General features: G+C 47.4%; 2 protein-coding genes across 5 annotated transcripts in view; one reads left to right on the plus strand and one right to left on the minus strand.

Annotated features, from left to right (window-relative positions):
• The first annotated feature begins 1,032 nt into the window (after positions 1 to 1,032).
• chrm3b (cholinergic receptor, muscarinic 3b) overlaps positions 1,033 to 23,142 on the plus strand; it is a 95,697-nt gene continuing 73,587 nt past the window's right edge. For 3 of the 4 annotated variants that reach the window (XM_066664324.1, XM_066664328.1, XM_066664325.1), the window contains exon 1: positions 1,033 to 1,300. The gene's annotated coding sequence lies outside the window, so the exon portion shown is untranslated. Of the gene's footprint in view, positions 1,301 to 2,123; positions 2,197 to 23,142 lie in introns of those variants that run through there. The other variant, XM_066664327.1, reaches the window with a different exon arrangement.
• LOC136690873 (mucin-3A-like) lies at positions 5,897 to 16,543 on the minus strand. The gene is made up of 2 exons (XM_066662927.1): positions 16,502 to 16,543; positions 5,897 to 8,656 (listed from the first exon to the last, which is right to left on the minus strand). Exons 1-2 carry the CDS (start codon positions 16,541 to 16,543, stop codon positions 5,897 to 5,899), a joined length of 2,802 nt encoding a protein of 933 aa, XP_066519024.1.

Genomic DNA, 23,142 nt, shown 5'->3' on the forward strand with positions numbered 1-23,142 from the left:
TGGTGCTGCCATTCCACCTTAAACAGTGGAAAAATGAGTCAGTGTTACCCCCCTATGGAGCAGGAATAGAGCAACATCCTCATCTCGGTTGGTGCTTTTCAGCGTTTGGAGTCTCTCCGTTGTCTAAAAACCTCCAGATGGCGTTTCTTTGCCGTGAGCAGAGAGAGAGAAAGCCTAGCACCGGACCCAGACACTTTGTTTTTTTACCCATTTACAGACACTGGGGCTTCGTAAACACATTTATTGTTTTTTTTAATACCTTTAATAATTTCCCCTACATTTCTTCTGTTATTCTTTTTTCTTCTCTTCTACATTCTTCTCATCTTCTCTTGTCTCTCTTCTCTTCTTGTCTCGTCTTTATTTCTCACTTTTCTCTTCTACTTCTTTCCTCTCTTCCCTTCTGTTTATTTCTGTAAGTGTAAAGCCTGAAAGGACCTGTTGATCCTCATTCTTAGCTGTCCCCCTTATACACACACTCACACACACACACAGCTGTGAGGTCTGAGGGGACACTCCCCACACACACACACACACTGTCTCACATCTGGATCCACGTCTGTGAAGTCTGTGTGAGACCCAGGTGCTGTGAAACAAACACAGATTTCTCACAGTGCCACGCCTTTTTAATCAACAGCGACCAAATGAATGAAAGCGCAGAAACAGTAGCTTAATGCTAACACAGTATTTCACATCCCATAGAGGCGCTACATCTATGGAGGGAACGCCCTCCATTCCAAGCCCCACCCTCATCCCTGCAAACCCCGCCCTCTTTTATTCGCGCCTCGCCCACTACTCTAATCCCTACCCCTGCTCTTTCTCGCACCCGTCAGTAATCCCTGGGGTTGCGGTGAGGGGGCGTGGTTTGGTGATACTTGGTTGGGAGTTGGATGGGGTTTGTTTAAATAGGGGGCGTGGTTTAGGGAGGAGGGCTCCAGCAGTGCCAGCGCGTGTCGCCGTCTGAAACCAAACAGCAGCGGCGCGGCAGAGAGAGAGACAGAGAGAGAGAGGAAATACGGAGTGAGAATTAGAGAAGAGAAAAAGCGAATGAGTAGGAGCGAGAAAGGAAAGCGCGCACGAGCGAGAGAGGTAGAGAGCAGAGAAATTAAGAGAGAGAGAAAGAAAGAGAGTGTGAGAGAGAGAAGGAAAAGGAGAACGAGTGACAGTAGAAACGGAAATTGGAGGAGAGGGAGAGGGAGTGTGTTTTCCGGCATGTGAACAGTGTTTGCGCTGAGCTCGCGCTGCTCGGACTGAATCCGGATCGCTCGCGGATCTGTAGGACCACAAACTTCCACGCGAGAAGGTAATGCACTGATCTTGATGTTTCTGATCTCCTCCTGACTCTGAGACGGTGTGGTCAGCTTTTCCCTCTCCTTCTGACTGACCCTGGGTCGCTCGAGTAAATTCAGATACTTTAAAGTAACCCTATGTACTATTTTAACCCAAAAATTACAGCTTTAAAATTATTGTGCTGCTCCACTGAGATGTAACAGGGAGAATAGAGCCTCGGTCGCTGCTGCTCAGGACTCTGTAACTGCACTATGTAACTTTTGGCAGAGGGTAGGAGACCACCCCTCCCCATTGATGTCAGTACTGTGCTGTCCCAGGAGAAAAACAATAAAGTTTCACTCACCGTGGACATAGCGGGGCTGACGGGTGGTGTATAAGTGTGTGTTCTGCTGGTGCGAGTGGATCAGACACAGCAGTATTTGCTGCAGTTTTTAAATCCTATGTCCACTACGTGAAAAGAGTGCGGAGAAATAAGAGCACTGAGTAAAAACGGAGAAGAAAGAGAACAGAGTAAAAACAGCTAAAAACCAGAGCTTCTGCTCCTCGCTCCTCACTGCTGTGCGCTCGGGGTCGGGGTGAACAGCGAGCGGCTCATTATCATTTAAAGGAACAGGTGCTGAAAGCGGGCGTTCTGAACCCTGCTCGTCCGGCATTTCTTCAAAAAAGAAAGCTATGACAGAGGAAACACCCCCTTTTCCTGCTGTAACAGCCTCTACTCTTCTGGAAGGACATAGCTGTGAGGATCTGATGGAGCTCAGTCTTCTCGTCATCGTCAGTGAGGGTCAGGGGCTGGTGTTGGGGATTAGTTCTGGATCACACTCGCCCCAGAGGAGCTCAGTTTGTTGACGAATGTTAGACCTGTAGTTAATGTCTGAGTAAAAGATGTGTCCTACACTCTCAGAATTAAAGGTGCAGTACATGTTCCCTGGAGACCATTTTCCTGACAGTGCACATTTGTTTCTGTGAGTCGTGTGTTGTGTAGTGTGTCGTATCTAGGGGAGGATTGTTTGCTGATAGATGACGTCACTAAAGGAGGTTGATATATGTTTACTTTAAAAATACATTTGCTTTCTCCTCTGTTGGTTTTAGTGGCATTGACTGTGGGGTGTTTATTCCATTTCACTCTTTACCCCTCTGGGTCCGAGAGCTTTACCCCTCTGTGTCTGAGAGCTTTACCCCTCTGTGTCTGAGAGCTTTACCCCTCTGTGTCTGAGGACTTTACCGCTCTGGGTCTGAGAGCTTTACCCCTCTGTGTCTGAGAGCTTTACCCCTCTGTGTCTGAGAGCTTTACCCCTCTGTGTCTGAGAGCTTTACCCCTCTGTGTCTGAGAGCTTTACCCCTCTGTGTCTGAGAGCTTTACCCCTCTGTGTCTGAGGACTTTACCGCTCTGGGTCTGAGAGCTTTACCCCTCTGTGTCTGAGAGCTTTACCCCTCTGTGTCTGAGAGCTTTACCCCTCTGTGTCTGAGAGCTTTACCCCTCTGTGTCTGAGGACTTTACCGCTCTGGGTCTGAGAGATTTACCCCTCTGTGTCTGAGAGCTTTACCCCTCTGTGTCTGAGGACTTTACCGCTCTGGGTCCGAGAGCTTTACCCCTCTGTGTCTGAGAGCTTTACCCCTCTGTGTCTGAGAGCTTTACCCCTCTGTGTCTGAGGACTTTACCGCTCTGGGTCTGAGAGCTTTACCCCTCTGTGTCTGAGAGCTTTACCCCTCTGTGTCTGAGAGCTTTACCCCTCTGTGTCTGAGAGCTTTACCCCTCTGTGTCTGAGGACTTTACCGCTCTGGGTCTGAGAGATTTACCCCTCTGTGTCTGAGAGCTTTACCCCTCTGTGTCTGAGAGCTTTACCCCTCTGTGTCTGAGAGCTTTACCCTTCTGTGTCCAAGAGCTTTACCCCTCTGGGTCCGAGAGCTTTACCCCTCTGTGTCTGAGAGTTGTACTCCTCTGTGTCTGAGAGCTTTACCCCATTGGGTTTGAGGGCTGTACCCCTCTGTGTCCGAGAGCTTTACCCCTCTGTGTCCGAGAGCTTTACCCCTCTGTGTCCAAGAGCTTTACCCCTCTGTGTCTGAGAGCTTTACCCCTCTGTGTCTGAGAGCTTTACCCCTCTGGGTCTGAGAGCTTTACCCCTCTGTGTCCGAGAGCTTTACCCCTCTGCGTCCGAGAGCTTTACCCTTCTGTGTCCAAGAGCTTTACCCCTCTGGGTCCGAGAGCTTTACCCCTCTGTGTCTGAGAGTTGTACTCCTCTGTGTCTGAGAGCTTTACCCCATTGGGTTTGAGGGCTGTACCCCTCTGTGTCCGAGAGCTTTACCCCTCTGTGTCCGAGAGCTTTACCCCTCTGTGTCCGAGAGCTTTACCCCTCTGTGTCCGAGAGCTTTACCCCTTTGGGTCCGAGGACTTTACCCCTCTGGGTCCGAGAGCTTTACCCCTCTGGGTCCGGGAGCTTTACCCCTCTGGGTCCGGGAGCTTTACCCCTCTGGGTCTGAGGGCTGTACTCCTCTGGTAAAGCACTCAGTTCTTGCCCTGATCTTCCTGATCTCACCCTAATCTCTATCTGTTTTTCTCCCACTGCTCAGAACAGTCTCCGCTCTCTCTAGACAGAGCCCCGTTTGACTCAGATGTGATTGACGCAGTTTGGCCTGTTATAATAATCACGTTGTTGATTTATCGTACAATACAATACATTACAATATACAACATATAAACATTTCCTCAGTAATTTTCACTGCCCTCACTGTTGCGTATTGTCTTTACTGATGGGTTTGTTTACACAAAAATTAACGTCACCAATAGTATAGCCCCACACTCCAAACAATGGTTTTATTTATGTTTTTATTTATTTAGTATATTTAAAAAGCTTATATATTCAGATTCCTAACATTCCTTTTTTTTTTTTTTTTTACTCTTTAAATGTGGCATTCATGATTTTAATCAAAAACCCTGTGTGTAAAGCTCTGAGTGTGTGTCCTCTCCATGTGCCGCTCTGCAATCGGTTTGCTCTGGAAACCGCTCTAATGTGTTTACGAAGCCCCAGTGTCTGTAAATGGGTAAAAAAACAAAGTGTCTGTGTCCGGTGCTAGGCTTTCTCTCTCTCTGCTCACGGCAGAGAAACGCCATCTGGAGGTTTTTAGACAACGGAGAGACTCCAAACGCTGAAAAGCACCAACCGAGATGAGGATGTTGCTCTATTCCTGCTCCATAGGGGGGTAACACTGACTTATTGTTGCTGTTACAGTTACATTACTTAAGGTGGAACTGACTCTAAATTCAGGAGAGCGCTAACTGCATGAAAGTAAACGCAGAGGGAAAGTGCTACAAAACTAAACAGCTCGAGTTACACATGAGTTTCTGTGGGAATTTAAACAGTGAATAAACACTTAAAGAGAAGTTACATTTCAGATGCGTACAACCAACAGCCATTTTCTTCCCTTCAAACACGCCGTTCCACCTTAAAAGACGTGGAGCTTCTGAATGTAAACAACCAGAGAGAACTGTGATTGTAGATGTTCCATTTTAAACAGGTGTAATTTCATTATTATTCTATTATATCAGTCTTCAAATGACAATAATATGACGTATCACAGTTATTTCTGGTGAAATATATTGACAGGTGTAGGGTCTGGTGATCAGACAGGGCCCACTCTGCAGATTGAGGGTGTGTTTTACTCATGTTTCTGTGCTGTGTTCAGAAAAGAGATTCGGAAAAAACGTCCAGACACATCGGTAATTGTAGACCCCGATGCTGCATGTCTGAGCTGTCAGAGATCCCTGTGTTTCCTCTGTGATCCCTCAGTGTTAGATACACACTGATGTCATGGATATGGCTGTATGAAAATCTGAAAACAGGCTGACAGCCCCTGTTTGTGCTGGACGTGTTTCAGCGTGAGTCTGTGGCTCAGTGCACTTGTGTTGCGATGGTTGAGTTAGACGCTCGCTGGGTAGAAATTTGGCTCTGGTTCAAAGCATTATGGATCCAGTAACATCTGCTGCTTATGTCCTTTGTGCTGTGAGGCTGAGTCCTGAACCCCAGGATGCTCCTGAGAGACTGTCTCTAATATAAAACGCTTTTACTAAATAAATGATGTGTGGGGTGTGCTGTGGTTGTGGTATTGACTGTTTACATTAACCCTATGAGGACACATCCCCCTCGTCTCCACAGCGGAACACAGTTCTGTTTCTTAATGAAACGTCTGTGACCTGCTTTGGTCCAAACCCCACGAGCCCCACAGCAGTGTTCTCCCCCTGTGTAAACAGCCCCTGTTCAGAACGCCCGCTTTCAGCACCTGTTCCTTTAAATGATAATGAGCCGCTCGCTGTTCACCCCGACCCCGAGCGCACAGCAGTGAGGAGCGAGGAGCAGAAGCTCTGGTTTTTAGCTGTTTTCACTCTGTTCTCTTTCTTCTCCGTTTTTACTCAGTGCTCTTATTTCTCCGCGCTCGTTGGGTCTGTTTTGCTGAGTTTAACCTTGTCTTTGTGCTCTCACATAAACACGGGTCCAGCGCTGTGATTGGACAGACTCAGATGAGGGGGCGGGGCCATTCTAAAGTCTCTGCACTTGACGTCAGAAGCGGAGCAGAATCAGAATGACTCGTTTTTTCCTGTGTTTCTGACTCTGATTCAGCGCAGAGAAAACTGACTGAGGTCTTCACAGGTGCGTTGTGTTGTTGTGATGGTGAGGTGCGTTGTGTTGTTGTGATGGTGGGGTGCGTTGTGTTGTTGTGATGGTGAGGTGCGTTGTGTTGTTGTGATGGTGAGGTGCGTTGTGTTGTTGTGATGGTGAGGTGCGTTGTGATGGTGAGGTGCGTTGTGTTGTTGTGATGGTGAGGTGCGTTGGTTGTTGTGATGGTGAGGTGCGTTGTGTTGTTGTGATGGTGAGGTGCGTTGTGTTGTTGTGATGGTGGGGTGCGTTGTGTTGTTGTGATGGTGAGGTGCGTTGTGTTGTTGTGATGGTGAGGTGCGTTGTGTTGTTGTGATGGTGAGGTGCGGTGTGTTGTTGTGATGGTGAGGTGCGGTGTGTTGTTGTGATGGTGAAGTGCGTTGGTTGTTGTGATGGTGAGGTGCGTTGTGTTGCTGTGATGGTGAGGTGCGGTGTGTTGTTGTGATGGTGAGGTGCGTTGTGTTGTTGTGATGGTGAGGTGCGGTGTGTTGTTGTGATGGTGAGGTGCGTTGTGTTGTTGTGATGGTGGGGTGCATTGTGTTGTTGTGATGGTGAGGTGCGTTGTGTTGTTGTGATGGTGAGGTGCGTTGTGTTGTTGTGATGGTGAGGTGCGTTGTGATGGTGAGGTGCGTTGTGTTGTTGTGATGGTGGGGTGCGTTGTGTTGTTGTGATGGTGAGGTGCGTTGTGTTGTTGTGATGGTGAGGTGCGGTGTGTTGTTGTGATGGTGAGGTGCGGTGTGTTGTTGTGATGGTGAGGTGCGTTGGTTGTTGTGATGGTGAGGTGCGTTGTGTTGTTGTGATGGTGAGGTGCGGTGTGTTGTTGTGATGGTGAGGTGCGTTGTGTTGTTGTGATGGTGAGGTGCGTTGTGTTGCTGTGATGGTGAGGTGCGGTGTGTTGTTGTGATGGTGAGGTGCGTTGTGTTGTTGTGATGGTGAGGTGCGTTGGTTGTTGTGATGGTGAGGTGCGTTGGTTGTTGTGATGGTGAGGTGCGTTGTGTTGCTGTGATGGTGAGGTGCGTTGTGTTGGTGTGATGGTGAGGTGCGTTGTGTTGGTGTGATGGTGAGGTGCGGTGTGTTGTTGTGATGGTGAGGTGCGGTGTGTTGTTGTGATGGTGAGGTGCGGTGTGTTGTTGTGATGGTGAGGTGTGGTGTGTTGTTGTGATGGTGAGGTGCGTTGTGTTGTTGTGATGGTGAGGTGCGTTGGTTGTTGTGATGGTGAGGTGCGTTGTGTTGCTGTGATGGTGAGGTGCGGTGTGTTGTTGTGATGGTGAGGTGCGTTGTGTTGTTGTGATGGTGAGGTGCGGTGTGTTGTTGTGATGGTGAGGTGCGTTGTGTTGTTGTGATGGTGGGGTGCGGTGTGTTGTTGTGATGGTGGGGTGCGTTGTGTTGTTGTGATGGTGAGGTGCGTTGTGTTGTTGTGATGGTGAGGTGCGTTGTGTTGTTGTGATGATGAGGTGCGTTGTGATGGTGAGGTGCGTTGTGTTGTTGTGATGGTGAGGTGCGTTGGTTGTTGTGATGGTGAGGTGCGTTGTGTTGTGATGGTGAGGTGCGTTGGTTGTTGTGATGGTGAGGTGCGTTGTGTTGCTGTGATGGTGAGGTGCGTTGTGTTGCTGTGATGGTGAGGTGCGTTGTGTTGCTGTGATGGTGAGGTGCGTTGTGATGGTGAGGTGCGTTGTGTTGTTGTGATGGTGAGGTGCGTTGTGTTGTTGTGATGGTGAGGTGCGTTGGTTGTTGTGATGGTGGGGTGCGTTGTGTTGTTGTGATGGTGAGGTGCGTTGTGTTGCTGTGATGGTGAGGTTCGTTGTGTTGCTGTGATGGTGAGGTGCGGTGTGTTGTTGTGATGGTGAGGTGCGTTGGTTGTTGTGATGGTGAGGTGCGTTGTGTTGCTGTGATGGTGAGGTGCGGTGTGTTGTTGTGATGGTGAGGTGCGGTGTGTTGTTGTGATGGTGAGGTGCGTTGTGTTGTTGTGATGGTGAGGTGCGTTGGTTGTTGTGATGGTGAGGTGCGTTGTGTTGCTGTGATGGTGAGGTGCGGTGTGTTGTTGTGATGGTGAGGTGCGTTGTGTTGTTGTGATGGTGAGGTGCGTTGGTTGTTGTGATGGTGAGGTGCGTTGTGTTGCTGTGATGGTGAGGTGCGTTGTGTTGCTGTGATGGTGAGGTGCGTTGGTTGTTGTGATGGTGAGGTGCGTTGTGTTGCTGTGATGGTGAGGTGCGGTGTGTTGTTGTGATGGTGAGGTGCGTTGTGTTTTTGTGATGGTGAGGTGCGTTGGTTGTTGTGATGGTGAGGTGCGTTGTGTTGCTGTGATGGTGAGGTGCGTTGTGTTGCTGTGATGGTGAGGTGCGGTGTGTTGTTGTGATGGTGAGGTGCGTTGGTTGTTGTGATGGTGAGGTGCGTTGTGTTGCTGTGATGGTGAGGTGCGTTGTGTTGCTGTGATGGTGAGGTGCGTTGTGTTGCTGTGATGGTGAGGTGCGGTGTGTTGTTGTGATGGTGAGGTGCGGTGTGTTGTTGTGATGGTGAGGTGCGTTGGTTGTTGTGATGGTGAGGTGCGTTGTGTTGCTGTGATGGTGAGGTGCGTTGTGTTGCTGTGATGGTGAGGTGCGTTGGTTGTTGTGATGGTGAGGTGCGTTGGTTGTTGTGATGGTGAGGTGCGTTGTGTTGCTGTGATGATGCGGTGCGTTGATTGTTGTGATGGAGAGGTGCGGTGTGTTTTGGACTCCTCTCTGCAGGAGACAGATGGATGATTTTTGTGTGGCAGCTGTCTAAGTGTCCTTTTGGCTTTTAAGACAACCTCGCTACAACAACACTGGGATTGACATTCAGCTCTCTCTCTCTCTCTCTCTCTCTCTTTCTCTCTCTCTCTCTCTGTCTTATTCTTTCCCTCCATCTGCCTCTTATTGTTGTCTATCTCTCTCTAAAAATCTCTTCTGTCCGTTCCCCTTTGTCTCTTTTTGTTACCCCTTCCTTCAGTCTTGCGCTCTCTCTCTCTCTCTCTCTCTCTCTCTCTCTCTCTCTCTCTCTCTCTCATGGTCAGTGGTTTCCAGGGCTGCAGCCCTAATGTAATGTCAGTGAGACGGATGCCAGAGAAATGACTGATGCTGTTGTGTTAAAATGCAGTCAGTGTGTGTTCTGCAGCGGTAGCAGTAACACTCACCGTCTCACCCTGGGTTTCTCCTCGTTTCTCTTTGAAGACTGATGTTTTCTGAGCATTTACATGCAGCAGTTTATAAAAAAACAAGGGTCCACAGGAAAGCAGAGGATATGGAAAGAGAGAGGTCTGTCTACAAACATGATTCTTTGGGAAAGACCCATTTGTTTAACTCAATGAAAACTGCAAACTGCTCTAGAGAGGTTTTATTAAAACATTAATTTCACATGTGGGGGACCCGCTGTATGGAGCAGAAATTGGTGCCAGATGGGCTCCAGACCCAAGGCAAAGCCTGATCTGAATGAAGTGCACACAGAATGAATAAATAAATGAATGAGTGAATGAATGAAAATCTGTGTGTAAACTTTTGTCAGTATGCTGGTAGAGAGACAGAGAGGAACAGGGAGGGAGAGAGAGAGAGAGACAGAGAGAGAGAGAGAGAGAGACAGAGAGAGAGTATACAGTATACAGATTGTCTGTGTGAGCCCAATGGGACAACCTTGGATTCCTGTGAGAGAAACCCTCTGCTTCAATAACTCAGGAGTCAGGTGGAGTCCGGACACTCATCTCTCAGCGGAGCTCGACTGCTTCTGTCTGTTCAGGTCAAACTTAAATATAAAGCTGTCTATTTATCACACACACCTCATCATGAGAGCCTGATGTCACTGTGACTTAGAGCCACACTGTGTTGTCTGAGAGTGTGGAGACTTAATTAAAGAAGACGTAACACACCCAACCCTGTGTCCACTCTCTGTCCACTCTGTGAGACACTCCTCCCTCGTTGGTCCACCTTGTAGATGTAGAGTCAGAGACAGTAGCTCATCTGTCGCTGCACAGTGTGTGTCGCTCGTCCTCTAGTCCTTCATCAGTGACACAGGACGCTGTCGGCTGGATGTTTTTGGTCGGTGGACTGTTCTCAGTTCAGACACTGAGGGGTTTAAAAACTCCAGCAGCACTGCTGTGTCTGATCCACTCTACACCAGCACAACACACACTAACACACCACCACCACGTCAGTGTCACTGCAGCGCTGAGAATGATGGAACAGGGGGGAAGGGGGGTAATAAAGTGGACAGTGAGCACAGTCTGCTCTGTGTATGAACAGGTTGTGCCAGTAGTTATGAAGGGTTTATGTAGCTTTATTAATGCTGTCATTCCTATAAAGGTTTAATGCGCTGGCGTCAGTGCTGTACTCTGGTGGGCTCCAGTCTGATTCATTAACGGTTGGAGGGGCTCCAGTTATTGATGCACACACCTGATTCAGCTCATTACTGTCGCGCTTGATGATGTTTGCCTCCTCATTTGAATCACCTCCATTGTTCCTCAGGTGTGGGAGCGGGGAGAAATAAAAACATCGGCGCCACTCAGACCATTCTGGGAGACGATTGGCTCATGATTCGTCTTTGATGACAGAATCTCTCCGGCTGTTTTCCCAGTGCGCTGCATTTTGTAGATCATGAAATGGCACTAATTGTCACTTAAAAACCAAGTGGAATGGTGCTTAATCGCTCTGGGGTAGATATCGTAGTGGGGTTTAATCACCATGCAGAAGCTTGTGGGGTTTAATTGCCCCATGGTAGCTCGAGGAGCGGACAGTAGTTTGAGGAGTGGGTGTTGCAAGGTATAGTCACCCCATGGCAGCGCTTGAGGAGCAGGCACAACATGGTTTAATTGCCCCATGGTTTGTGCAGAGGGTATTGCCAGGTTTATTTGCCCCAATTTCGCTTGAGGAGTGGGCATTGGAAGGTTTCATTGCCCTGCTGGAGCTTGGGGAGTGTCAGAGCTTGATTTTTTTTTACCTGACGTAGGTTGAAGAAGAGGTACTGCAAGGTTTAATTCCCCTGCTATAGCTCTGAGAGAGGGCAGTTTTATTGGGCCATGGTAGCTTGAGTATAGAGTATTGCAAGGTTTAATTGCCCCACGGTAGCTCAAGGATCGGGCAAAGCATGGTTTAAATACTTCACGGTTTGAGGAGATGGTATTGCCAGGTTTATATGCCCCAATTTAGCTCGAGGAGTGGGCAGAGCCTGATTTTTCCTTATATAATATAGCTTGAAGAAGGGGTACTGCAAGGTTTAATTGCCATAGAAGAGGGGGAAAGTGGTTTAATTGAGCCTTGGTAGCTTAAGGAGTGGGTATTGCAAGGTTAAATTACCCCCAGAAGCTTGAGGAGTTCCTGTAGCATTTTTTTTAAATGAACACCTAAGGCAATGTTATGAGGCGGGAGGCGAAGACACAAAAACAAGGTGATCTTATGAAGGAAAACAGAGAACGCAATTGTTCCAGCTCGGATACAGAGGCAAAGCCAGATAAAGACAGCAGGAACGCGCTGAGTATAAACACAGTGACAGACTCATTACCCACAAACACCTCCGAGAAGAACGAAGGGGGAGGAGCAGAGAATCAGAGCCATGACGGAGAACCCGAACCAAAAAGCATTAGACACAAGGACTTACTCGCACACATCGCTCCACCTTAAAAGATACAGTCACTTCTTACTCACACACACACCGCTCCACCTTAAAAGATACAGTCGCTTCTTACTCACACACACCGCTCCACCTTAAAAGATAGTCGCTTCTTACTCACACACACCGCTCCACCTTAAAAGATACAGTCGCTTCTTACTCACACACACCGCTCCACCTTAAAAGATACAGTCGCTTCTTACTCACACACATACCGCTCCACCTTAAAAGATACAGTCGCTTCTTACTCAAACACACCGCTCCACCTTAAAAGATACAGTCGCTTCTTACTCACACGCACTGCTCCACCTTAAAAGACCCAGCGCTTAGAACTGCGTTTTCCCAAAATTGTTGACATTCCCTTTAAGACTGAAGCTGTTAATAATGGATATTCAAATACACAATGAACAAATCAAAGCAAGTGATTAGCAAGCTACATTTAAAGCAAGTTATTGCTGTCTTTAACAGAGAGCCAGTGAAGATCCTGCGGAACAGGTGTAACATGGTCATGTCTGTGAGTGTGAGTGAGAAGCCAAGCAGCAGAGTTCTGAACCATTTGGAGCTTATGGACAGAAGAAGAGCAAAGGCTGGTCAGCAAGGACTTACAGTAGTGGAGGCTCCTGGGAATAAATGGCGTAAATGAGGAGTTCAGCGGCAGACTGAGTAGGGGATCGTCGTATCTTAGCCAGAGTTTTTACCAGAGTTTACGTGGGCTGTGAATGAGAGTAGAATCGAGGAGGACACTCAGATTTCAGACAGAAGTAGAAGGTGAAATCTCTACATCACTGCGGTTGAGAGAGAAAGGAGGAGTTTGGTTCAGAACTGACTTAGTTCCAATCAGGAGGAGCTCAGTCTTAACGCATGAGGAAGTTTTGCTTCACCCAGCTGTTGATCTCTACTAAGCAGTTTTTTATTTGAGCAGTGGGTGGATCAGTGAAAGAACTGGTGCTCAGTTAGATCTGGGTATCATCCACATAACAATGAAAGTTTATGTTAAAATGAAGCAATGGCCAAGAGGAAGCATATATATAAAGAAAAGAAGAGGTCCTTGGACTGAACCTTGTGGGACCCCTTGTGTAATCACAGAGGTGGAGGAGGTATGGCCACAGAGTTTTAAGTTCAAGCATAGGTTAGTGCATTAGTGACAGCACTAAAATATATCCTTAATTTATTTTAAAATGTTCTCGGACTCACTTTGGCTGCATCTCAGTCCAGTGAGTGCTGTAATGTAGGGGAACGCTGCCAGAGGAATTATACTATTGCTCCTTTAAAACGTCAAAAATCTCTTCCTGAGGAACTCAGTTCTTGTCAGTACTACTGTGAAACTCAGAACACTTCGTCCTTCTCTCAGCCCCGGAGTTGAGCGCTGCTCTAGTTCGTCTCACACTCTTTCTCTTGAGTTCTCGAGAGCCGTGCCAGGCACTGAGGTTGTGTTTTCTTCTCCTCTGGGTTCTGTATGAAGTGTTGGACAGCGGTGTTGGACGCTGGATGTGTTTCTGTTAATGGGGTCATCAGCAGCAGCTGCTGGAGCTCAGTGTAAACACGGCTCTTTGTGCTTCTCAGGTTTTATCAGGTGTCTCATTAGGACGTCTTCCAGATGTTCCCTGGGCTCAGTGTTTAGAGAGCATCTTCATGGTCTGGGTCTTTAAGCAGAGATGCGTAGTAACAAGTTACATTCAGGCAAGGACGAGGAACCATGATTATGAAAGCGATTTGTTTTTCTATGAAATGCAGCTTAACCAGTTTATGCTCCACAGGGCGGGTCTCCCACACTGAGGCGGCTTTATTTAAAATATAGTCTCTGGGCTACAAATGAGAAAGAGTTGATATAAAACAACACACAGTATGTTAAATGCAGCAAAACAGACACAACAACAAAATTAACACGTTAACGTGCGTTAGACACACAGGAATTTAACATATTATTTCTTTATGATATTTTAGCATTTGAGCCAAATTTGAGGAAAACATTCTCGCAAAATTCATGTTTTACTGATTCCAGTGACGTATTACTGATTCAAGTTCAGACAGCGTAGTTGCTGTTGAGTTCAGAACATTGTATTTTACTTACGCTGAAATATCATAGGGCAGTGTCTCTGTCACAGCTCCAGGGGCCTGGAGGTTGTTGGTTCGAGTCCTGCTCCAGGTGACTGTCTGTGAGGAGTGTGGTGTGTTGTCCCTGTGTCTGCGTGGGTTTCCTCCAGGTGACTGTCTGTGAAGAGTGTGGTGTGTTCTCCCTGTGTCTGCGTGGGTTTCCTCCGGGTGACTGTCTGTGAGGAGTGTGGTGTGTTCTCCCTGTGTCTGCGTGGGTTTCCTCCGGGTGACTGTCTGTGAGGAGTGTGGTGTGTTCTCCCTGTGTCTGCGTGGGTTTCCTCCGGGTGACTGTCTGTGAGGAGTGAGGTGTGTTCTCCCTGTGTCTGCGTGGGTTTCCTCTGGGTGACTGTCTGTGAGGAGTGTGGTGTGTTCTCCCTGTGTCTGCGTGGGTTTCCTCCGGGTGACTGTCTGTGAGGAGTGTGGTGTGTTCTCCCTGTGTCTGCGTGGGTTTCCTCCGGGTGACTGTCTGTGAGGAGTGTGGTGTGTTCTCCCTGTGTCTGCGTGGGTTTCCTCCGGGTGACTGTCTGTGAGGAGTGCGGTGTGGGCGGCAGCCCACGTATCATTGTACTTGTTTTATTCCTCTAGGTTTGAGCCACGCACTGCTCCGTGTTTTTAAGTTTCTCTCCCTTAAACTTTTACTCAAAAAAATGTAATAAAAAAAAATCACCAAAATTGTATATTTACATTTCCCACTGCACATTTATCTTCCTCCCAGAAACACAAACAGAGAACTGGCATTTTAACTCATTGTTGTGATTACATTTTTAAATGAATAGACACTAAAAATAGTTTTTCCATTGTTTCAATCTTGCACTGATTCTATGATTCTATTTACATATAAAATCCAATATTTAAACGTAACGGTTATATAAGAGTTTTATAAAGGGACAGTGAGATTAATTCTGATTAATCTCAACAAATAGTGTAAATGTTTACTTAAGTTTTTTTATTGATTGACAGCAGTAGTATTTTATTCTCCACAGTTGTATAATGAAAGATTACAGAGATCCCCCTCACCTTCTGGAGAAGAGAATGTAATGAACCTTTAGGGAACACAACTGGACTCTAACACCACTGCTGTACCTTTAAAGATACACTACACTGTTTGGAGCTTCAATGACAGTAATGTACCTTTAATTCTGAGAGTGTAAATGTGGAAGGTCTGTGTCCTCAACAAACTTTTGTCACAATTTACTGAGATTTCACCACACATTCCAGACTTTAAGATCCTTTAAACATCTCTCTCTCTCTCTCTCTCTCTCTCTCTCTCTCACTCTCTCTGTCACTCTCTCTCTCTCTCTCACTCTCTCTGTCACTCTCTCTCTCTCTCTCTCTCTCTCTCTGTCTCTCTCTCTCTCTCTCTCTCTCTGTCTGTCACTCTCTCTCTCTCTCTCTCTCTCTCTCTCTCTCTCTCTCCCCTGTTTAATATCACCCTCCGTCTCTTAGACCTCTTAGACACAGTCCACATTTAGCTCCTCATAAAGAGTGTCAGAAAGTGTCAGTCTCTTCACAGACTCTGTCACGGTGTTGAGATGATGATGATGATGATGATGAAGTGACTGAAATGTGACACAGACTCTGATGAACGTATGAACGGATCTTGATGTCAGTAACGCTCATTATCACACGCGGGTGAGACGCGCTCAGACTGTTCCTGTGGCTCTGGTGCAAAAGAATGATTTTTACAATGAAAAGTTTATTTATTATTTACACCTGGACACACACACACACACACACACACACCTGGACACACACACACACACACACACACAGGATAGTTTCACACACTCACCCAGTCGCGCGCACACACACACACACACACACACACACACACACACCTGTGGACAGTTTCACACACTCACCCAGTCGCGCGCACACACACACACACACACACACACACACACACACACACACACCTGTGGACAGTTTCACACACTCACCCAGTCGCGCGCGCACACACACACACACACACACACACACACACCTGTGGACAGTTTCACACACTCACCCAGTCACTCACACACTAACCCTGTCACGCACACACACACACACACACACACCTGTGGACAGTTTCACACACTCACCCAGTCACTCACACACTCACCCAGTCGCACACACACACACACACACACGGGATAGTTTCACACACTCACCCAGTCGCGCACACACACACACCTGTGGATAGTTTCACACAGTCACACACACACACACACACACACACACACCTGTGGACAGTTTCACACACTCACCCAGTCGCGCGCACACACACACACACACACACACACACACACACACACACACACACACACACCTGTGGACAGTTTCACACACTCACCCAGTCGTGCACACACACACACACACTCACCCAGTCACTCACACACTCACCCAGTCGCACACACACACACACACGAGATAGTTTCACACACTCACCCAGTCGCGCACACACACACACACACACACACACACCTGTGGATAGTTTCACACATTCACACAGTCACACGCACACACTCACCTAGTCACTCACACAGTCACACACACACACACACACACCTGTAACCACTCCACCACCCAGCAGTGTGTTTGGCCTGGGGACTGTATATGGTTAATGATGTTGGAACATTGTTGTAAGAATTTGATGGCACTCAGCCACTAGAACATTAGTGAGATCAGGTGCTGAGGGCGATGACTGGCTCTGGATCACAAACCTGATGTGTTTATTAATGAACCTCTGTTGGGAGACACTCCTCGTGACTCAGAAACCCATCTGCTTCCTGAAACATTCAGTGCTCTGCCTGCGCAGACGATTGGGACTCCACGCCCATCTGCGTATTCACACCAGGAGACGGTCTACTCCTTACTGGGGGAGGGTTCTGTAGCAGGCCGTCCACGAGAACTCTCATGGCTTATGGCCAGTCACTGCAGCGCTGAGAATGATCCACCACCACATTACACCTGCTCTGTGGGGGTCCTGAGCGCTGAGGAACAGGGAGGGAAAGAGGGTAATAAAGTATGCAGAGCTACAGATGGACTACAGTGTGTTAATGTGGATCTACAGAGTGACCGGAGTGGACAGTGGAGTAGAGAGAGTGGACGGTGTGTGTAGAAGTATGTTTTCGCTCGTCAGAATATCAGAAGTTAGTCATTGTTCTACAGAAATGGACAATGTCCATCATGTCCTTGACCACAGTAACAAAAAGTATCAGATTAGTGACACAATATGGTCACGTTGTCCACTTGAGCACCGCACTGAGGTTTACTGTCCACTCTGCTCCAAACACCAGCGCTAAATATAGCCCCAGAAATGCAAGATTTATAATGTCAGCGCTGCGAGAGGCTGTTTGCCCAGTGTGAAGATCTTCAGCTTCTCTTTGGTTTAATTCCAGCAATAGCTGCAGTTACCTAACCACCACATGCAGGAATACAAACCACCCTGCCTGCTGACCCATGACCCCTCCTGCTGGAACGACTCACTGCTCAAATGTGGCTCATCTACGTCTCAGGAGGGCAGAAAGGAAACGGAAAGGAGAGGCTTTTGTCCAGATTAAGATGATGATGATGAGGTCAGATCCAGAAGGCATTCCTGGACTCTTGCTCTCAGGAGAAATATTTGAGCAGCAGGAGAAACAAGCTAAAGTCTCCACTGTCTCTTCATATAACCTCAGTGTCATCCAGGAGACACTACAGAGATATTAAAGGGGAACTAGTATGAGTGGTGCCAGCAGCAGTAATAGTAGTTCTAGAAGTTGTAGGAATAGTGGTAGTAGTGTCACTAATGGTATGAAAAGTAGCAGCAGTAACACTAATACGTTTAGTAGTAGTAGTGCAGTGTTGTAGCAGTGTTTTGGTGCTTTTGCCCTGCGGGGTTCCCACTCGACTCGACTCATCTGTTCCCCTCCTCCACCAGGTGAATCAGGTCCTGGTTCTGGAAGCGGGTTCTTGTTTAGTGGCTGTTCTCTCGTGGTGCAGAGCGAGTCGAGTAGGGACTAAACCGTGGCGTGTAAACCTTGCAGAGCGCTGATCGTCCAGAGAGAGTCGTCACTCTACGCCACGCAACGCAGACGACCAGCACCAACTCTCCATCTGTAAAATCTCCAGCTGCAGCAGAGATCACGTTTGTTTTTATCCGACTCACGACGGCAGCTTGTAAAATTACACCGTGGTCTTTTGAAGAGGTTCAAACGCTCCTCGGATCGGTGGCCGACGAAAGAATCCAGCGAGAGCTGGACGCTGCAACAAGGAAGGAACAAACTCTACTGATCTGTCTGAACTGATGACGGAGCTGTGTTCAGTCCCAAACAACAACAACACGCCGATACACCATGAGTACACACCGCTTAACGTTACCGCCGCCGTTGTTGAGGTTTCCAATGTCCACTGTTCCCCTCAGAGACGGGGTTAGAGACGACACCAGGTACATTTCGGGGAGGAACCTTTGTAATAGAAAACCAACCAGGGACCAATAAAGAGAGTAGAGAATGTATTCACAGAAATAGCACTTAATGTCCATACTAGCCGCAGTTATGATAATATTTGTAAGTTCAGTGTAAAGCCAGTGATCTCGGTCCTGAATCAGAGCCCTGCTGTGACTGTGTGTCTCTCTGAAAAGTGCAGAGAAGTTTTCCCGACTCACAGCTCCTCTCCGTGATGTTTGCATTAGTCTGAGTCCATTAAGGCGCGCTGCTAAGTGCCCGCGAGGCTTTATCGGGGTTAAACAGGTCTTTGACGGGTCATTTTTTGGGTTGACAGTTTTGACAGGCGGTCGTTTGTTGGAGAGAAGCTACTCCGCCAAACACAAACACACCACCGAGCGAGGCCTCGCTCAGGAATATCAAACATAAACTAAAAGAGCCTCCTGACACACAATGTCCAGCACATGTTTTACTGCCCTGACGTAAACACAGATTAATATACTGCGAGGTGGCACAAGGGTCACACATCAGAACCAGCACAGTGTTGTGAAACAGTCAGAGACCACTGTCTGTTTATTTTGATGCTGATTTGGAAAGACAGCAGGAAACAATGCAGAAAAAGACAGAACCTTTTGTGTGTTTACACTTCTTCAAAGATGTACATAAACATCTTTATGACATCGTCATGTCAGGCATAATTTAACTGGACTCGGGGGCAGCGTTATACCAAGGAAGTATATACACAAGCAAAGAAGGAGTTGTGTGTCAGGTACACTGTTGTTTGCTAAAGGTATGGAGAGTGTAAGGCCTAGTTGCCTCGTACCATGCCTGAGCACGATTGCCCCGTCCTCACTCCCGCAGTGGTCTGCGTTCACACTCTGTTTAAGCACACTTCTGTCATCAGACTGTGGCTTTTATTTGGCACACTGAAGTTTAGTACACGGCATATTCATGGGTTGCAGTGACGTAATGTTCTTGGCGTGGGCACCATACTGGGGACCAATTGTCTGATTTCAGAGTGCAGCACTAATGTAAACGAATGGGAAAGACGGATACATTTATGTCGTACACAGCTCCTCTCCCTGCACTGGAGAGAGTCTCACAGCACTCAGAAGCACAGAAAACCCACATCCTCTCTGTGTTGGTGGTAAAGGATCACACTGTGTTGTATAATAAAGGAGAAAAAGACTGTTATCCTCTGTTAGCCACATTAGCATTTTCTTCATAGGATCTAATGTAAAAAGGTTAGCGTCTCTCTGCTCTTCTGTTCTCGTCTGAAAGTGGGAGTGATCAGTCAGAAACATTTCCATGGCCGCCGTGAAGCCGAGGCCAAATCCCAAACGTCTCCCTACACCCTCCGTAGGGCACAGTGTGGGTCATAAAAAAGAGGTTTCTGCACTCTGTGGTGCGCTGTATGTTGAACATATTTTTATTGATTCATAAGGTTCAGGTTGTCAAATTTGGATTTAATTACTGTTTGTATAATTAGTTTATTATCTGTGATGTGCACTATGTAGGGAGTATGGCGCTGCTTTGGGACGCAGCTGGAGCTCCTCTAACTGAGTGACACAGACGAACAGAGCTCTGTTTACAAACGTGATGTGAATAAATGGGTCAGGGATCAATACTTATATCTCCTTCATTTTAACGTCTAAATGAGAATAAATGTGTCGACAGAAACAATAAAACAATTTAAATATCAGAGTCTTTATTTGAGTAATGAGTAGGTCCCCAATATGGCGGCTATTCTGTACTGTGATGTCAGCTGCAGCCCATGAATAGACGTATGATCTGCTTCCCTTCAAGAGCCGTAACTCCCGTCTCTGTTGCCTGTGTCTATGATTATGGGAAAATCTCTCACCCTTATGACCTCCCGTGGTGGGAAATGGCCTTTCATACTTCATGGACACTCAAACACACAGGTCAGAATGTACATGCCTACGTTTCACATGAGCTAGCAGGGGTTACAGTAGTGAGATCCTGATTTTATCCCTGTGCGGCCCAGTCCGGGTGGTGCCAGTCAATCTCCGCAGAGCCCTGTGGTATTTGGCTTGTAGCTGTTTGACTTCTCTGATTAAGGGTCTGAGAAAAGGACCTTTTGATGCAGACTTCAGTGATGTAGCCTTGGAAACTTCAGAGCTGAGTGTTACAAATGTATGCGCTGGATAAGGATGGTGGTATTGACGTGGCTGATCCTGTAGAGCGAGATTAGCTGGAGTTCTGCAGAGCAGTGGGGGTTCAGGTTTAGAGTCGGCACAGTTCGTTTGTTCATGACATTTAATCTCTTTCATAATGTCCCGTTCAGTTCTAAGTCCCTGTTGTGTATGCACATACTGAAAAATCACTACTATACGGACTACACCAATCAGCCATAACATTACAGCCACCACGTCAGTGTCACTGCAACGCTGAGAATGATCCACCAACACCACTGCGCTGTGGGGTCCTGACTATATCCAGAGCCACTGATGGTCTACAGTGACCGGAGTGGACAGTGAATGTAGAAACAAGGAAGTGGCTTTAATGTTATGGCTGATTTGTGTGTGTATCAAGCGTCCAAAAATTTAAACGTGTGTAGATCCAGTGTTTTCCGTGTTGTTTCCTGTCACTGTATAAGAGCAGGGGTCCAGTCTTTGGAGTCAGAAAAGGGTCAAAGATTTTCAGAGCTTCATTCATTCATTGTCTGTAACCCTTAACCAGTTCAGGGCGGCGGTGGGTCACTGGGCGCAAGGCAGGAACACACCCTGGAGGGGGCGCCAGTCCTTCACATGGCGACATACACTCACACATTCACTCACACCTACGGACACTTTTGAGTCTCCAATCCACCTACCAACTCCACCTACGTGTGTTTTTGGAGCGTGGGAGGAAACAGGAGCACCCGGAGGAAACCCACACAGACACAGGGAGAACACACCAAACACCAAATTACGATTAATGAGGATTATTCTGTTGTTGTTTGTCTCACAGTTCCCTGACGAGGCTCGTGCTGTAAACACACTCCAGTGTTAAAGGTGGGGTGTGTGTTTCTGATGCGGCCGGGAGCTCCGTCTCTGCGTCTGAGCCATGCTCTGTTCGTATTCGTTGTGTGATTGTGCTCAGTGTGAAACAGACCGGGGGATTCACTTTGGTCTGAAACTGGTTTTTCTCAGTGTTTACATTTGACTTCTTTATGTTCGGTGTCTTCACTAAAGTCAGAACACGTCCAAACCACAGACGCAGCGTTTCTCTTTGGTACGAGCCGCTCCAGTCGCTCGGTCCGCCTCCGTGTTTAGGTTCTCCTGCGTGTGGCAGATTGGACGGGGCAGGGTCGTGTGACTACAGCGCAGTGGTGTGGGTTTAAAGGGACGGTACATGAACACACAGAGAGGACATTAAACAAAAGAAAAAAAGATTTAATTGATAGAGGAAAGATTACATTGATTAGAAGTTTCAAATGTCAATTTTTATTAATTTTCAATTAATTGCAGAGCACTCCATAACTAATGAATACGACAGTCATGAATAAAAATGAGGAATAGTTTCTATTTGCTGTAGCACTGTGTTCTTGTATATTATATCTTTGCAGCCCTGAGGATGAAGCAGAATTTAGCAAAGGATTTAAAGGATTTAAATGTTTACTCTGTGGTTAACTGTTTTACCGTAATGAGTCGTAGGGCTCATTACTGCAGTCGTTCACACAGCACCATCGCACCATTTCACCAGTGAGAGGAAGGGAAGGAAAAGAAAAAAAGAAAAAAGCTCTGAGTGACTAATTACAGAAGAGCCTTGACTACGGAATACATTTAAAATATCAGCGAAAAACAAAGTTAGCATTGGCTCCTCGACTCGTCTGTTCCCCTCCTCCACCAGGTGAATCAGGTCCTGGTTCTGGAAGCCGACTCACGACGGCAGCTCGTAAAATGACGCCGTGGTCTTTTGAAGAGGTTCAAACGCTCCTTGGATCGGTGGCCGACGAAAGAATCCAGCGAGAGCTGGACGCTGCAACAAGGAAGGAACAAACTCTACTGATCTGTCTGAACTGATGACGGAGCTGTGTTCAGTCCCAAACAACAACAACAAGCCAATACACCATGAGTAAACACCGCTTAACGTTACCCCCGCCGTTGTTGTGGTTTCCAAAGCCCACTGTTCCCCTTAGAGACGGAATTTAGAGATGACACAGATACATTTCGGGGGGGAATGGGATTCATAGTGGAAAACCAGCCAGGGACCAATGGAGTAGAGTAGAGCACCATTTGATTCTGGGAAGTGGGTCCAGGAACATTATTATAAAGTTTGCCTAGAGACTTTGAGGATGTTTGATGTCTGGTGGCTTCCTCTCGCGCTGGAGACAATGGAGAATGTGCTTTGTGTCAGATTTAATGGTGTCTGCCTACAGTACGCTGTCTTTCATAAACAGAGGGAAAAAACTTTGTGCTTATTAACGGCAAAACTGTCAATCAGAACTCTGATGTCTCAGCAAATCCTTTTTCTGGGCACTTCTTTGCCCCCCCCTCCCCCACACACACACACACCTCATCGTCCTCCTCCCACTCCCCTCCAAATCGACCCCCCAGTACAAACGTCCCTCATTTCCATTTGAAAAGAGGAGAGGCACGTTGTCATGTGTTTGATGTGCATCTGGGTAATGCTCTTTAAATGAAGCACGCTAATCATCCAGAAGAGGTTCTGTTAATCGTCTCTCGTATAAAATCATGTAGCTTCACAACCCAGGGGCTGTTGTGGGGCCTGGAGTTCACTCACTCACTGTGTTTTTTCATACACTCACCCATTCATTTCTGTACATTTCTGCATTTCAGCGCTGTCCACCCATTCCTGCGATACACTGTCCACCTGGTCTCACATGTCCTCTCAGAGAAAGCAGGTAAACTGTGATCGGATGTGAAGAAGAAGAGAGCATTCTGTTCTTCAGCACACACACACACACACACACACACAGCTCCTGTGAGCTCCAAATCAAAACCTGACAAATTGAGTCTCACCTCATCCGGCGACCCACGGAAGGTCACGTTCTGGGAAAGAGAAACCCTGCTAGGACCGAAACAACGGAGGAATGGAGGAGAGGAGTCGCTGTCGTCACGGCAACA

Source organism: Hoplias malabaricus, chromosome 3 (assembly GCF_029633855.1).
Source record: "Hoplias malabaricus isolate fHopMal1 chromosome 3, fHopMal1.hap1, whole genome shotgun sequence".
NCBI classification, from domain to species: domain Eukaryota; kingdom Metazoa; phylum Chordata; class Actinopteri; order Characiformes; family Erythrinidae; genus Hoplias; species Hoplias malabaricus.

Bases quoted from the DNA above. Each gene is read 5' to 3' on its own strand.
- LOC136690873 (XM_066662927.1), bottom strand. From the start codon at position 16,543: ATGAGAGTTCTCGTGGACGGCCTGCTACAGAACCCTCCCCCA. The intron at 8,657-16,501 runs GTAAGGAGTAGA...TGTCTCCTGCAG, and splicing joins TGCTACAGAACCCTCCCCCA to AGAGGAGTCCAAAACACACC.